The 12,987-nt window shown below is 40.8% G+C and overlaps 1 protein-coding gene across 1 annotated transcript; it reads left to right on the top strand.

Annotated features, from left to right (window-relative positions):
• Window positions 1-579: 579 nt before the first annotated feature.
• On the top strand, window positions 580-1,252 carry LOC110287339 (uncharacterized). The gene is made up of 2 exons (XM_021153988.2): window positions 580-740; window positions 897-1,252. The coding sequence occupies exons 1-2, from the start codon at window positions 636-638 to the stop codon at window positions 1,128-1,130; spliced, it is 339 nt and encodes a 112-aa protein (XP_021009647.1). The 5' UTR covers window positions 580-635; the 3' UTR covers window positions 1,131-1,252.
• Window positions 1,253-12,987: the final 11,735 nt, after the last annotated feature.

Here is a 12,987-nt window from a genome sequence, read left to right as displayed (position 1 = left end):
TTGAAATAAGAATAGGAGTCCCAATGCAGAGAGTCTACCCATAGTGACATGATAAAAGCAATGAGTTTTCACTGGAAAACAAAAACCAAGGAATCATAAGCAGACTACATGAGGCAATAGAGGTACGCCAGAGAGAATGTCAAGGGAAAGGCACGGAAGCGCATCTCCACAGAGAAGTACATTCACTTTAACACACACACACACACACACACACACACACACACACACACACACACCAGAGGGACGGAATAAGGAAGAGCAGGAGAACACGGAATACACCACTGACTCTCATGTGTATGGGAAATGTAGAGAGGAACACTCTCTCTTTGCCCTGTCTCCCTCCTAAATTCACTTGGGGAAGTGAGAAAGGGTGGGCAGGGCAGTATGGAAGACCCTAGGAGGCTAAGGAAATGCTTCTCTTCTCTTAACCAGACCACCTAGCCCATACTTCCCCATAGGGCCAACAAATTGGTACTCTGTGCCTTTTAAGCCCTTCCCCCACCCACCAGGGCTAGACTAGGTAGGGGCGTGGCTTCCTGACCAAACAATGCAAGGGCAGGGCTACTCCTTATCCAGCAAGAGAAATTTCAGTAAAGGGTCTGAAGGTCCTGGCTAAATTCTAGTAAAACACCGAAATGGGGTTAATAAATACAAAGTTACAAGAATATCACATGGCTGAATCAAAAAGTGCCACCACCCAAGCTGTGAAGAAGGATGAGAAATTCAAATATAATGTCAAGGTGAGCTGCTCCACCTCTAGTCCTTGTCTAGTTTCCCTACCTTGTCCTCACAGCACACTCACCCAGAGACCTCACCCCTCTTCCCATGAGCTCCTGTTTCCTCCCCATCTCCACTTTCTTTCTCCAAGCCAATCCCTCCCTGTGATCTCCTTCCAGGTAACTAAGAAACCAGTGTTTATGAACATATTCAATCAAGCCATTGTGAAAAAGCCACTCCCCCCAAGAGCTCAGACCCCCTTGGTTAAGGTGAAGAAAGAAATAAAACCACAAAGATTATGCCTTTACCATCGCGTAAATGAGAAGCCTAACCAGGATGTACAGTATGATCTTGACAAGAGCGAGGACAGCAGTACCAGCAGCACCACAAGCTATGACCTGGATAGCCAGTGAAGCAGGATGGAGGACAGAGACCTCAGAAACACCTATCAGCATCCAGAGGTCTCCACCCTGACCAGTAGGCAACTGTGAAGACAGCAACTTTGCAGCCCCTGGTGGTCAGATGATGAAATAAAATCAAGCTCTTAGGAGTGATTGCCTGTCTCTGTGTTCTCTGATGGGAGCCAGGGGAGTGGAGAATAGGGAAGGGTCAGGCTAGGAAGGGTGTGAGAGCAGGAGGGAAGGAGGATTAGGGGGTATGGGTAGGAGGGGAAATGGAATAGAAATGGGGAGGACAAGGAAGGTGGGTGGTTGGGAAGGGTGGAGCATTTGCAGAGTGTGGAGCAGGATACAAACATATAGGAAGAGAAGGAGGCAGGTCCTCTGAGATTGAAGGTCTAAGGTGAACCAGATGTAGGAGCTAAGTGTTGGTTATTCAGGCCACTTAAGAGGCAGGAAAGGCTTTTCCTTCAATGGAAGCCCTTTGTAAACTTTGTATACTTTGTAAACTTTGTAAACCCTCAAGGCAGGAAAGAGGCCAGGCCTGAAGAGCTCCAGCAGGCAGGACCTGCTTCCCAGACCTCCCTAATTCTCATAACTGTGTTTCCAGCCTCTGTACCTGCCACAAAGTCCATCTCCAGCCCCCAACAGGACCCTCCCCAGATTATGGTAGTTTTAGGTGAAAGTCTGAACAAAAGTCATCAATCCCTGAATACTAAAACCCACCAATCCCTGAACTTCTCACAGAAACCTACCAATCCCTGAACAGAAAAGCCCGTCAATCCCTGAGCTCCCCCAATCTCAGTACTTGAAATCCCACCAACCCTCTCACCCTGGAAATCTCTACCTTAGACAGTGCCATGCAGCAACAACCCCTATATAATAAGCAATGGCCTTTGTCCAATTGCCTGCTGTCTGCTCCCTCTTGGAAGAATAGGCAGCCACTCCTGGATCCATGACTCCACAGCCAGGAACAATAAATCCAATAAATCTCTTTCATGAGACTTGCTGCCTGCTGTGACTCTCTCATTGAAGAAGACAAGAAGCAGTGAAGAGAAAAAGGGAAGAAGCAAAGAGAAGGGGCAGACTTGAGCTCCTCATCTGCTCAGCTCAGCTGGGGACACACTCCCTGGGAGCTGCAGGGCCTCTGCTGAGGAGGCTTCCTCTCAGAGCTGTAAGGTTCCTGGGCCCCTGTGTCTCAGGATGCCCTTCCATTGGGACACCGTCCCACCTCAGAGCTGTAAGGTTCCTGGGCCCCTGTGTCTCAGGATGCCTTTTCCATTGAGACACTGTCCCACCTCAGAGCTGTGTGGTTCCTGGGCTGCTGTGTCTCAGGGTGCCCTTTCATTCGGCTATGTTGAGGTTTGGTCTTACTGTCTACTGGAATGCCAATGCCTAGCGTCTGTACATAGGCTCAAAAGACTGACTCGGCCCTCAAATTATTTCTGATTGGAAAATAAAGATGCCAACAGCCAATAGCTAGGCAAAAGAGACACAGGTGGGGTTTAGGTTTCCTGGGCTTGGGGTCAGAGAAGAACCATGATAAAACAAAGAAGTTGGAGGAGGAGGAAGGGAAGGCTCCATGGATTGGGAGTCATAAAAACATGGCCCTGAGGGCTGGCCAACTGTAGTTAAGATCAGCCCAGGTGAAACATACTAAGTAATAACTCAGGTTATCGATAGGAAAGTTGATTCTAACAGTATAGAGGGTAGTCATCTGCCCAGCCCTTGTGCTGTTTAAGGCTTGGTATAAATATAAAGGTTGGGGGTGTGTGTCTTTTATCCAGGAAATAATTGGTCTAAGGCAGGGTACAAACCCCAGGTACGGATTAAATAATTTCTACAGCAGGTAGACCTTCTCCCCCTCAGAGCTGTGGTTTCTGGGCTTCTGAGTCCCAAGACACCTTCCCATCTGAGTAGGAAGGCTAACAATAAGGATTTAGTCACAGCATGGCAATACACACAAACTTCCCCTTACAGGTTGGACCAGTAGGAGGTCGAGAAACCCAGATGGAGAGAGGTATATGTATCACATGTACAACGACAACTCTTGCACAAAAGGTAGACAGTGACCTCAGCTGGCAGTGGTGGCCTCAGCTGGCAGTGACCTCAGCTGGCAACCAGCTGATCCTGAGATGGAAAGAATGAACTGCCCTCAAACCCAGCAGCCTCCTCAGCCCACTGAAATCTACCACAAAGACACAATGATGGGGTTTGGTGCGGCTCTAACCCACTTTGTCATTAAGCAGCTCAGAGTGGGGCATGGCTTACAGAGCATGGGAACAGTGAACATGGACTGCACTTGGCAGATGCTCTCTGGAGAATTTTGTGATCTGAACAGAGCAGAAGAAAGTGGCCCTGCTATTATTATGCCCATCTTCCTCACAGTGTTTAACACCAAAGGATGCTAGTGATTAAATACCACCCCCAGTCTTCCGTTGGTCTAAATTCTGAATGTTTGCTGTGATTTGTGTTATTTCATATATGAATAAGTATATTTTGCCTTAGTATGTTTCAGTGATTTTCCTTCTAAAAACTGGTTATATTCAGGAAGTGAGATCATGTGCCCTGTTGTGCAGTGGTCCAGCCCTGGCTGATAGGACTCACTACCTCCTTCCCTCATTGTTCCTCTTGCTGGGAATAGGCAGTGGTGGCTTCTGTATGCACATTTCTAGCCTACAGGCCTTAAGTTGAGGTAGGATACAAAGGCATCTCACATGGAAACCACATTCTAAATAATGGCAGGACTATGACAGCCCAGAGAAAGACAGCCCTGGCTGGATCCTTTTTTCTGTATTGATGTTTCAATCTGTGCTGATATGACATCTTTCTTCAATTAAGAACCATTCAGGAAGGACCCGTTGCTGAAGACAATACCACACAAATCACTGTATATAGAAAAGTAGATATCATGCCTACGTAGATATCTTCCTAGCATCTTTGGTATAGGAAGGTACTCTGCATGATACCAAAAGAGAAAAGTAAAAATGAAACGTAGCTACAAAGCCCTTGATCTTCAATGCTGTGAGTAACAAAACATCATATTTGGCATATGGCCTACTCTACAATATGGAACCCATACCTAACAGTGCTGGGGTGACCCAAAACATGAAACTAGATAGTCCAGGGACTTAGGGTAAAACCAAATTCTACTGTTCTTTAAAAAAAGTCAATAAAATGACTCTAATGACATTTTGCTATACTTATCTATCACTCAGCACATTGCTCAGCCATCATTAGAGAAGCTTCCTCCTGCAGCAAATGAGAACACATACAAAAGAGTAAGAGACCTAGGAACACACAGTTCTAAAGATCAAATCTCTCCTCTCAGAGGTCAGGGAACCCAACAGAAGAGAAGGCAGAATGTGTTAAGAGCTAAAAGGAATTGAGAACACCTTCTCTGGACATCTTTTCCTTCTGCTTGTTTTGTTTAATTCCAATGTGTTAGTCTTTGTTTTCTTATTATATTTGGTTTTATTACTGTCCTTAACAAGCCTGAGTTTTTAAAATTTATTTTATTAATTTACATTCTAGTCATTGCTCCCCCTTCCCGAACCCTTCCCACAGTTCCTCATCCTGTTCTTCCTCTCCAATTGCCTTGGAGAGGGTGTTCCCCCACTACCACTCCTCCCCCTTTCCTGAGGCCTCAAGTCTCTCAAGAATTAAGTGCATCTTCTCCCACTGAGGCCAGACCAGACAGTCCTCTGCTTTATATGTGTCATTGGACCTTGGACCAGATGCTGTATGCTGCCTGGTTGGTAGTGTTGTGTCTGAAAGATCTCTCTGGGTTAGTTGAGACTGCTGGTCTTTCTGTGGGGTCACCTTTCTCCTCAGCTTCTTCCAGCCTTTCCCTAATTCAACCACATGGGCCCCCAACTTCTATCTATTGGTTGGATGTGAGTATCTGCATCTGTCTCAGTCAGCTGCTGGTAGAACCTCTCAGAGGACAGCCATGCTAGGCTCCTGTCTGTAAGCAGAACATGGAATCAGTAATAGTGTCAGGGTTTGGTGCCCCTCCCCACCCAAGAGATAGATACCAAGTTGCTCCAGACATGAGAGACAGAAAAGTAGTTGATCTGGATGAGAGTGGTGGTGGGGAGGAACTGGGAGGAGTAGAAAGGGAAATGGAACAGAATATTTATGTGAGGGGAAAAAACATTTACTACAAAAGCAAGCAAAAGTATTCCCATTACATGTAGGATTTTCATTTTTATTGGTTATTTTATTTATTTATATTTCAAATGTTATCCCCTTCCTGAATTCCACTCCGCAACCCCTCTATCCTCCACTCAACCACTCCTGCCTCCCTGCCTTGGCTTTCCTCTACCTTCACAGGACCAAGGGCCTCTCATTCCATTGATGTCCAACAAGGCCATCCTCTGCTACATAAGAGGCTGGAGCCATGGGTCTCTCCATGTGTACTCTTTGGTTGGTGGTTTAGTCCCTGGGAGCTCTGGGGGGCAGTCTGGTTGGTTGATGTTGTTCTTCCTATGGGGTTACAATCCCCTTTAGCTTCTTCAGTCCTTCCCCTAACTCTTCCATTGGAGTTTCTGTAACTTGTGGGATTTTTAAACTGTAAAAGTGGTTTTGGCTATGATTTTATTTTCTTATATTTTATATTAGTAATTCCTTGTAAGAGCATCAATAAAAGTGTTTTTGGACTATGTTTATTTTCTGAGCATTTATAAAATTTATGAGTATTGTAGAAAATGTGTTCTGTTGAGAAGGAAATGTACAGAAATACTTCCTTCATTTTGGAATGTTGTGTTTTCAATTGGTGAGAAAATATAGGTTAAAAAATTCTGACTAAGCTTTGACTTCTCACTACCATGTATGCTTCTGCTTTATCTGACTGGAGAAAGCCCCTTGTATTCATCACCTGATAAATGTCTCTGCTTGGAGTGCTTTTTTATGCACTGATTGATATTCAAATGGTTAAACAACCCTAAATTCCCAGAATAAACCTCTCATAAGCCTGATCAGAGTGAGCGACTCCTATACAATGTTACATTGGATATAGCTCTTCTGGTATAGCTTCAAATACAGACCTTTCTGTCATGTATAATTGATTATTAATCCCACACATTGCATTCCTTATCATAGACACTGTAGTTTTCATCTCTATAAGTACATGTTCCTTCTGATTTTCTATAACTCTACTAAAAAGTCTTCTAACATGTGAAATGCACTTATAGTACTTTAATGTTCTTACCTAATTCTAAAGTCTGTCCATTTTAAGACAATTTCTCTTCCTCGAGATAGGTTTTAAATTTCCATTTTGAATCTTGGGTTGCACAACAAAGTCATAAACTGGGTGACTGGTAAACAACAGAAATTGTTTCACTGGTAGAAGTATGTCCTATTTGAGACCAAGTCACTAGCAGATTTGGAGTCTCCTGGTGTAAAGATATTACATTTCACTGTGTTTCACATGCTGGAAGTGGATAGAGAACACTATGTGCCATATTTTATAAGAGTACTAATCCACCCATGAAAGATTCAGCATTTCCCCCCAAAATAGTCACAATAGCTTCACTTTCTATTACAATCTCCTTATCTATCAGAGAAATATAGATATTCAGTTTGTTGTACTTAGTTTAATAATATTAAACAACTTTATTTTTGTTTCATTTTTGTGCATGCTAGTATGTACAGGGGCACACACAGCACAATGGGGATCAGAGAACAATATGTGGGAGTCATTCTCTACCTCCGGTCATGTGGCTCCCTCTGAGGGAAGGAATTCATATGGTCATGCTTGGAGGCAGTCACCTTAACCCACTGAACCTTCTCACTGACTCCAAACAACTTTAATATGGGTAAATGTGGCCAGTGTGAGGGCATAGTGGGTTAAAGTATCTACCTCCAAGAGTTATGATCTGAGTTTGATATGTAGAGCCCAAACAGTCGATGGAGATAACTGAGTCCTGCAAATTGTCTTCTTCTACATACAAACCATGACACTTTGCTCACACATACACATCCACAAAATGAAAGAATAAATAAATGTTTAACATGGGTAAAGAGTAATTCAATATTTGTTTTATGAGTTACCTTCTAGATTCTTTTTTCATATTTTTATATTAGGTTTTAGAATACTGTTTCCAAAAATTCTTCAAAGTCTTCAAACATAAATAACAGCTTTCTAAGCTGTAAATATTTCACATTTCTCTGAGCTACAAATATTTTCCCCAATGTTCCAATATTTTTTCATCTTCCCTGATCTGTTTTATTCTGCCTTCTAAATGTTTAAGTAGTGCAATGCATCTTGGGTGAGCAAACAGCAGACCTCAGAAATGAATGCTTCGTTGCACATACTTGGAAACCTCAGTAAACAAAATGTTTGGATTCTCAGGTGAGGACACACAATACTGTTGGCTTTTTGTTAAGAGCAGAAGACCTGAGGTGAGGCCCACCATGCCTTTCCTCCATTTCCAGAAACCCATCCTATCTAGTATGTTATATGGATAAGACATGAATACACTGTATCTCCTGTAATAACTGAAAACTTAAATATAGCCAGAAATGATTCCATCACCATACATGTCATACACAAGCACAGAGGGGTCCAATATCTTAGATGGCTCTAATAACTCTTTTCAGAAATCTTCCGTTGCAATCCTGGCATTTGTAATAATGTTTTAAATAAGAGTCAGGGTTTCATTTATGGTAGCCTTCCGTATTATGTAATGGGTTTTGTCTTTTCTCTCAGGCATCTGACATCAGAATTCCTATAGTAAGGGTTAGAATGCTAAGTAAAATGTTGTGACTCTTATTGCAGTGCTACTTCTCAGATGCAAGCAATTGCATGACTTCTACCTCACATGGAGACCACATGAAGACACAGAGAAAAAAACAAATGTATGTTACACAGGACACTTCCAGCAGGTCTTCTTGCAGGGTCACTGCAGTTTCCAAATCTGGTATGCATACCAAACTAAGAAATTAGTGGCTAGAGCCTCTTGCTAGCATATGGAACTCTCATATGGATCTAGTTCCTTCACTTGACAATTAAACCAATATTTTAAAACACAGGCTATCCCTCTAATAGTCAATATGGGTTACTTGCTAGAGTTGAAGTTTTTGAATACTCTTGACTTCTAAGTTCTGAAATAAAGCCATGACCCACAGAGCTTGCTGTTGTTCTTTCCCTCCAGGTGGAAAGAAAAGCTTTGGACATTGTCAGAACATCAAGATGTCCTTTTGACCTTTTATAATTGTAATGGATTTGACAACAACTGGATGAGATTTTGCCTCAAATGTTCACATGAAGAAAAGGTGATAAGCAAAATATGCTTATAAGATGAAACTTCACTTTCTTCCCATAAAAAGATCTGCTGAAACAGATAGACATTTTTTGGAAACCCTGCTTTTCTCTATGTACTCCAATAGACGTGAAGATCTGATAAAATTGATTTCCAACATGGAGAGCCCATATTCTGGAAGATGGTAAACTGAAGGCACAACAGACCTGCTCCTTTCATCCCTCCTTTAATAATCTCTTGCCTGCCAAGCAGAAAAGAAACTACATCATATATTCCTTTTAGAGTCTCTGAGTAGAAACTAAAGAAAAGGGGCATTTTGTGCCTGATAGGACTTTACACAGGAGTGTCTTTTGTATCACCTTTTCCTCTGTTAAGCTTCCTCTAAAGATTAGGGTGAGTAGTGGAGTGCTCTTCCTAAGTGGCTTGCAGCCCAGCCATTCCAAACCACGCCAGCATGCCCACACCTTCTCGTACTTTGGCAGTTTTAGGAATGGATTGAAAAATAACTTGGTAAATTGGGTACAAAATAGATTTTGCCTATTCTTAGTGTTTCTAACTGAACCATAATAATAAATGGGCTGTGCAGTGGTAACATAAATACTATGGCAGGCACTCCAATTCTGACATGTGGCATTGCTTTTTTTTTTTTTTTTGATATTTTCTTTATTTACATTTCAGGCAGTGCTCTTAAGAACACTAGCTAAATTACATTCTGATCCTTTATTGATGGCACATAGTGTGAGGGCCTTGATCTCATAGGACATAGATTAAAGCTTGCTCTCAGCTAATGCTGTATCAGCCCATCTGCCATGTAAAAGATGGCAGTGGTCAAATTTGGAGGTGCTTTAATCCTTCTTCTATTATTTGTCCCCTGGCTAGTTTGTGAATCTTTAATTTCACCATTTACACTTAATAAGAACAAGTCTTCTAAATTGAGAAGACTGACAGCTTTCAGTCATCAATGATCTCTAATGTAGGCTGGATTAGTAGCTATGCCCAGTCTTCATCTAAATTTTCTCTCATCAGACATACTAACTCTCAAAAGTCATGAATTTTCTGTAGTGCAACAGATTCTAATCATGAATAAGTACACATGCTTCCTGTTAAACAAATATGCTTCAAACTGAGAACACAGAAAGCCAAATACAATTTCCTGTCAAAAACAAACAAAGCCTCTACATCTTGTGATGCTTGTACTGATGTTTGAAAGTTCTTCTCTGCAAGGATAGAGGCCCACGCCTACACCAAAAATGCGACATTAAGATGTGATTTAAAAGCTATTTTATCTCACACTTGTTACAAAGACTGCATAAAAAGCATAAAATTAAACAGAAGATAACTATTAATGAGGCTGTGGCTAAAAGGTAATCCCTGTACTCTATTGGTTAGAATGTAAATTGGTGCAGTCATTTCACAAAACATTGTGAAGTTTTGCCCCAAACTATTAAACAGGGAATTATAATTTGATCCTTATAATCCTACTTCTGTATATTAATCCATAGAACATGGAATTGATAGGTATTTATTGTAACATCATTAAAAGTATACACAATCTAAAATGTTTATCACCAGATAAATGAGTAGAAGGATAAAGAAAAATCTGTCATTTGTATGGTATGGTTTGAATTTGAAATGTAACTTATAGCCTGTAGCCTGAAGTAAACAACAGCCTTCCATCTTGTGGTGCTATTATAAAAGGTGTGGGAGCTTGGGGGAGTTGTGACAGGCTGGCATAAGTAGGACATCAGGGTCAGGTCTTTAACAATTATGCACTCCAAGTTCCAGCCTGCTCTCTGTGTTTTCTGGTCTGCTGTGAGCTGAAATGTCTCAGTCTTGCACTCCAATTGCACAGATACAAGAAAACAGAAATTTCCACTTTAATAAAAGTGCTCTGCCATGCTTGCCCTGCAGTGGTGGACTGAAAGCCTCTACAATTGTGATCCTCCTTTTAATTTTTTCTGTGACATACTTTAGTGACAGGAACAGAAATGAAATTAATACAATATACACAGAAGAATACCTTTCAGCCTTTAAAGGAAGCAAACTCTGTCATGTTACAACATGGGTAAGCCTAAAGGAAATTATAATAAATGAAATCAGCTAATTACAAAAGGTAAATAATGGAAAATATGCCCATATAACATCTAAAGTAGTCAAACTCACAGGGAGAAAAGGCATGTGAGCATCAGTGCCTGATGTGATAAAATACTTCCAAAATCTGCTACTCAATAATAATTGCTTAACCCTATACTGTATACTTCAAAGTAAGGAGGTAAGTTTCATAGTATGTTTCTTTTTTACTGTAACTGAATGATAATCAATTATTTGGAGTGATACCAGCAGTTGTTGCACATCTGGTTGCAATAGGTTTCTATTATGCTAATGACATTCAACAACCAAGGAAAAGAAAACCCAGGCTAGTCTCTAGCACCTTTCTAATTTTACCATTTTCATCATGTATTAGGCTATACTACTCCTTATTTTAATGAGAACATTATGACTTTGTCTAGCAACATATCTAAAAGCCACTTGAATTTTTGTGCCTTTTAACACAACTGAAAGTACTTTATAGGCCTTTGTCAAACCATGGGTAGAGAGAGGCACAAGCAGAGGGACTAGTAATGAACTATGAAGCCACTCTTGTCCATTTTAGCTTCCATAATAAAATTCCTCAGATGGTGTAGCTTATAAACAATATAAATGACTTCAGTGTGCTCTGAAGGCTTGCAGGCTAAAATCAGGTTGCCAACATGATAACATTCTGGTTTGACCCCTTTTGTGTTACAGAATAATGTCTTAGTATCCTATTGGCAAAAAAGTGAGTGTGTTCTCTTGAGTGAGCTTCATTTATGAGTCGTAAACTCCATGTTTGACCTACTCACTCCATAGAGACCATGTCTTCTATGACTGTTGACTACCACCCTGAGGGTGAGAATATTTACACACAAACTAGAGGTAATCAGATACTCAATGTACTTCACAGGGCCTTGGGTTCCACCACTGGACTGCTCAGTTCTGTACAGTGTGGGGCCCACAATTCTTAGTATGGCTAGTAGTATGGTTGGTTACTAATGTCTGATGAAAGAAGGGCCCAGAATTACAGAAGAAGAACATACTTGACTGATCTCATTCATCAAATGTCACTTGATTATCTTTTGATATTGTGGTAGGGTAGCAGAGAAATATGGCCAGTGAGGCTCAAAGAAAGGAACCCAATTGATTTGAGCTCTGGACCAATATTCCTCATTCTGTAAAACCATGCTTTTTTTTTTTAGCATCTTTAGAATTTATGCCAAATGTTTAACACAAGATGAATAAATGAGATACACTGGTCACAATTAGGGATCCAAGTGTGCTGAGGTTGAAAGTCCAATTCTCACTAGTTTTCTCACTCTGTCATGGTGAGGCCTTGTATCCTCCCCTATATAATTGGGATAAATAATAACACTCCAAAATTAACAATTGTGCAATATATAAATATTTGGTAATCATCACATACATGCCTAATTTTTCAAATATCCATAGAGGATATTTTTATTATAAATGCTGGAATAAAAACAGAATTTAAAATCTAATCTAATCTGAATTTTAGCCATTCCAGTTTTTCCATTACTATGTGGCAAGCAAAATGTATAGCTCCTGCAAATATAATTTATCTGTATGTACAAAACAAAGACCTCCTTAATGTCACTGCTACACGATCTTAGTGCTTCTCCAGATATTTTCTTATATGAATGGAGTCTGGGATTAGATACTGGCTGACCCCAGCTTTATGTATCATCTGCTCTTATTTGTAAAGCATTTTAAACATATTTGCTAAATATGCATTTTTCAAGGTCCAAAGATGCTACAACTTCTTAGTTGTGAAACTTGCAGCAGATTATTCCATCTCCCTAAATTTCATTTTATTCATTTGTAAATGGCATGTAAGTCACAGAGTCTTTAGGAAACTAGATGAATAGCATATATCACCACCTAACAGTGTCTAGCACACACACAAAACACACACACACACACACACACACACACACACAGAACCTCAGTAAATGTCCAATTTCCTCTTGACTCATAAGGTGACTTGAGAAATGGTTTCATCACTTGTCTTAAGCTTATAAACACAAGAAGTCACACATAGTTCTATGGTAGTCTCAGGAGGTGAAATGTATAAACAAACAGTATAAAAACTAGATGCCATAGAGCAGACCTAAGTCAGGAATTCCAGCACATAGACACTGATTAGAAGAAATTGTATCCTAGAATTACTGAGTGAATCAAAATTTAATCAGGTTGGGTGTCAACATTTAGTTATGGATATGGCTCTGAAAGGCTCTAATCTATATCAATATACTTTAGATAAACATACAGGCACCCAAGGCCAAAGGGAAGAGAATCAGGGCTCGGAGTGTTGAGATGAAAGATGGGAGCATGAACAGAGGCAGACCAGGAACATCAATTAACCTCAGGCGTGACACACTCATTCGTCATCTCATCCTTCTGGTTTACATGGCACTGGAACACATACATGAAGAGCGCTGCAGTGATGGTGATAAATCTCATCATATCAGCGAGCAGGGATGCCAGAAGCTTCCCAGATAATGGGTACACAT

This window comes from Mus caroli, unplaced genomic scaffold (genome assembly GCF_978045245.1).
Source record: "Mus caroli unplaced genomic scaffold, Mus_caroli_1 scaffold_5, whole genome shotgun sequence".
Taxonomy (NCBI): domain Eukaryota; kingdom Metazoa; phylum Chordata; class Mammalia; order Rodentia; family Muridae; genus Mus; species Mus caroli.
Note: the sequence above shows the minus strand (reverse complement) of the source record. Positions and strands in the feature narration are given on the sequence as shown.

What these genes read in the sequence shown, in the direction of transcription:
- LOC110287339 (XM_021153988.2), top strand. Translation starts at nt 636, where the DNA reads ATGGGGTTAATAAATACAAAGTTACAAGAATATCACATGGCTGAATCA. An exon ending in AATTCAAATATAATGTCAAG is followed by an intron (nt 741 to 896) that starts GTGAGCTGCTCC and finishes ATCTCCTTCCAG; the next exon opens with GTAACTAAGAAACCAGTGTT.